The sequence below is a fragment of the Gymnoscopelus braueri genome (genome assembly GCF_963280865.1).
Source record: "Gymnoscopelus braueri genome assembly, chromosome: 7".
Taxonomy (NCBI): Eukaryota; Metazoa; Chordata; class Actinopteri; order Myctophiformes; family Myctophidae; genus Gymnoscopelus; species Gymnoscopelus braueri.
This window is the reverse complement of record NC_137608.1, coordinates 54,883,760-54,888,079: the sequence shown is the minus strand read 5'-3', so window position 1 is coordinate 54,888,079 and position 4,320 is coordinate 54,883,760. Positions and strand designations below refer to the sequence as shown.

Sequence of the window (4,320 nt, the reverse complement as noted above, 5' to 3'; positions counted from 1 at the left end):
AGGAAAATCTGGTAATTACTCCAAAAATAATAAATGTATGTACAAGTAAAGGTTAAAGTCAATGTAAACACATAGTGGTATTTCTCCTCTAAAGCACTAAACAACAACATGACATCTTTTTGTACATTTTTCATCCTCGTTCTCCTTTTATTTTCCAGAGATTTCTGAGATCAAGCCATGACCTCTGACCCTGGCTGTATGGAAGCTACATCTACTAGTCTGCCCGGCAACAAGCCAGAGCTGGTCCACAAATGGCCACCCAACACTATTTCACTAAGCTTTTTTTCCATTAACTTTTTTCCCGTTTTATTTTTAGTATAGATCAAAGGATACACCCTAAAACACCCTCTCAGTGTTAACTCATTGACTGCCATTGTCGAGTATACTCGTCATTTCAATCCAAGGCTCACACCGCACATTGACGAGTCCCTCGTCATGTGGTGTTTCCAGTGGTTTGCGATAGAGGGCGCTCTTCCGCAGCCTCTGAATGATCCCAGCATCGCCGAAGAAGAGTACAGCCAAAGATCCCGTGATCACAATACGTTTAGTATTATAGGATTTCTGTTGCTTTTTGGCAAAAACAAGATACATTCAACCGTCCATAACTATGGAACGGATTATCACGACGGCACAACCCAGGTTGAGGGTTGAGGGTTGAGGATTGGGGTTAAGGTTGAGGTTGAGGGAACATCAACAAACTGTAGGTAGGCTATATATATGCTCCCACAAATCTAACCAAATGGACCTGTATGTGAGCAGGGTTGGATTTGCTGTAAATGAATGACTTGGGTTTCGGTCGTTCATTTCATTGGCCGGTGGGGAATGAATTATATAAACATGCTTTTCCTTTTGGTAAATGTAGACTGTCTGATATGTTTAATATTTAACTTTGATAAAATCACTATTTAATAAAAGAAGAAAAAAACACATACATACATTAATGTCTATGTTGGGCAAAATGTGTCAATCTGTTAATTTTCTGCTTTTTCTTTTTGTAGTTCAAATATCTTATACTGTTATGGGGCGGGGGGGGTATTGTCTGATGAAATGAATATTAAATATTGTTATATAATATCTTATACTGTTATGGGGGCGGGGGGGTATTGTCTGATGAAATGAATATTAAATATTGTTATATAATATCTTATACTGTTATGGGGCGGGGGGGGGTATTGTCTGATGAAATGAATATTAAATATTGTTATATAATATCTTATACTGTTATGGGGGCGGGGGGGTATTGTCTGATGAAATGAATATTAAATATTGTTATATAATATCTTATACTGTTATGGGGCGGGGGGGTATTGTCTGATGAAATGAATATTAAATATTGTTATATAATATCTTATACTGTTATGGGGGGGTGGGGGGGGGTATTGTCTGATGAAATGAATATTAAATATTGAATCAAGTCACATGGATGAGGTGAAACACTAAAGCCTGAGTAGACGTTACAATGAAGTGTTTTAACCCATTAAGACCTGAGGCCCATTCTACAAATGTCTTCTTTTATGTAAACTTATGTTGTTATAATATCACTGGTTCTCAATAGTTTTTCCCGGTTTTAATGGGTTAAAGTGAAATACCCCTTTAAGTGGGTAAGAAATGTCCCTCCATTTGGTCCCGTTTGTAATGATTTAAGGCGTTTGTTATGATTACATCATCAGTGGTTCTAACATGTTCATGTCAAGGACCCTGAAGGACTCCTGGAGGTCCCCTAACCCTGGGGGTCCCCTAACCCTGGGGGTCCCCTAACCCTGGGGGTCCCCTAACCCCACTTTAACTCATTCAATCCGGGAACACATCTGTCATTTTTATTCAAAATTAGCAGATCTACAAGCTCATAGCGTGGCACCGAGTGCAGCGCTATGAGCTTGTAGATCTGCTGTCATTTGGCAAACAGAATGAGTGTGTAAAATGTATTAAACATGCTGTACAAACATTATAGCTTTGTTATTTTATAATGAGACTGACATCAGTTTGCCTCTGTGCAAATAAACCATGATATTGCATTAAAGGAGTAGTTCACCCACAAAATAAATCTTATTTTCTATCAATTCCACACACCATGACATGAAGCCTTTAATTCATGGAGATTTGTTTAGTTTTGTCACATTCTATGAGCGGGTGTCTGCTCAGGAGGCGGAGCCTATACCGGATGGACTCCACCGGTCATCACATTATTGGCTTAGGAATGTGAAAAAATAAATAAAACTAAAACTACATGAATCCAGACCATAGACCCCGCCCACTCTCTGAGTGGACTGCTCCTCTTGGTCTGGTGTCATAATGTGAGCCTATGGATTTTCACGGTAGAAGAAAAAGACAGAGTCGGAGGTGGGGGCGGGTCTAACGACGAGCCAATCAGCGAATATCTGCTAAATCAAGCTGTGCGATGACGTCAGATGTAGGCGGATCCGTGGATCTCTTGTGATTGGTTTAGGGAAAATCGAATCCCCTCCCCCTGGTAATCGCCGACACTGCAGCCAATGTCAGCCTGAAGCTCCACACAGCTTCAGGCTGATAATCAGGCTATGAATTCAAGGCTTCATGGGTTTTATAATTGATAGATTGAACAACTCTTTTAATAATAAACTGAATATGTATTTCCCTGTTTGAAGCGCGACGACGTCACAGGGGCCAAGTGCTCAGTGGTGTAAAGTAACTAAGTACATGTACTCAAGTACTGTACAATTTTGAGGTATTTTTACTGTGCTGGAGTATTTCCAATTTTGTAATACTGTATACTTTTACTCCACTACAATTATTTGATAACTTTAGTTACTAGTTACTTTGCAGATTTAGATTATTATCACAAAACATACATTAACCACTTCAGCCCCTATAGATATTTTGTCCATTTGAAAATAGTCGATCTACAAGCTCAATATGCGTTGCGATACGACGCATTGTGAGCTTGTAGATCTGCTATTTTCAAAAGATGTTTTACACATTTTGAACTTGTGAAATGGGACATTCTGCACAATGACTACTTTTACTTTTGGTACTTTAAGTATATTTTGATGCCAATACTTTTGTACTTACTTACTACTCAAGTAAATTTTGATTACCGGACATTTTACTTGTAACAGGGTATTTCTACACTGCAGTATTGATACTTTTACTTGAGTAAACAATTTGAGTACTTTTTCCTCCACTGCAAAAAATTATAAAAGAAAATCAGAAAACAAATGTCTAAGAATGAGTAAAAATCACACCCTGTGTGAAGTGGGCGGTGTCTTGCTAGCTAATCACAATACTGAATGGAGTCGATCAATCATGTACAAAAGATAAATACATTTATTGAAACACTCTTTATGATAGACGAAACCATAACTTGAAAAAAACCAATTTATGGTTTTTTTCAAGTTATGGTTGCTTATATAGGGCTATGCACATGTGTCATGTGACACTGGCCAATCACAGTCCTGAATAGATTGTGATTGGCCAATCACAGCGCAGGATAATTGTACAAATTTCCAAACCTCACTTTTAGGGGCGGTTTCACTGCCCAAGATATTTGTACATTTTTCCAAATCTCACTTATAGGGGCGGTTTCACCGCCCAAAAATAGCAGATCTGCAAAATATATAGACTCTATATACTGTAGCAATGATTAATCAACCCATGTATCTCTTGATCTTGATCTTGGGATGATGACCTCACCACCTCTCTACCTACAAGGTAGGAGTTCCTTGCTCCACCTAGTGGCGAGTGGGGGGAGGACACAGCAGAGTTGCAACACAAAGTGTAATTTTACTGCAGGTACAAAACAAATACATTAAAATAAAGACAACTAGAAGTCTGCACCTTGCTGAACGTGTGGCCCTGGAATACGACAGAGAATGTGGGGGTCTGTCACGATTATCTAATTAATCGCCTGATCACAATTTATGTTTTTGAACTTTTCATACACTTTCAAACACTTTCAAAAAGTAACAGTGCATTCGCTATGTGTGTGATGTTGTAGAGCGGATATTTCCACTACTTTCTAAATATCATAATTTAATATAATATATAAGTATTTCCCTAAATGTCTGTAATTTCCTCGTATATTTAAGTTATTTGTAATATCTGCAGCGTTTGTTTACTAAGCCTAAAAAGGATAAAAGGAATAGTTCACCCCAAAATGACCTTTTTTCAGTCACTCCATGGAGACTTGAATTCAGGGATATTTTCTAGTTTTCCTCTCATTCCTCAGACAATAATTTGATGACCAGCAGCGGTTCCGGTAGGAGACACAAAGAGTCTCCTTTGTGTCTCCTACCGGAACCGCTGCCTACCGGTCCGCTGGTCATCATATTATTGTTTTAGGAA

At 38.5% G+C, this 4,320-nt stretch overlaps 1 protein-coding gene across 1 annotated transcript in view; it reads left to right on the top strand.

Moving 5' to 3' along the window:
* LOC308089329 (5'-AMP-activated protein kinase subunit gamma-1-like) overlaps positions 1–918 on the top strand; it is a 20,503-nt gene extending 19,585 nt beyond the window's left edge. The window contains exon 13 of the mRNA XM_080433995.1: positions 159–918. Coding sequence (XP_080290121.1) covers positions 159–181 — 23 coding nt within the window. The 3' untranslated portion in view covers positions 182–918. The remainder of the gene's footprint in view (positions 1–158) is intronic.
* Positions 919–4,320: the final 3,402 nt, after the last annotated feature.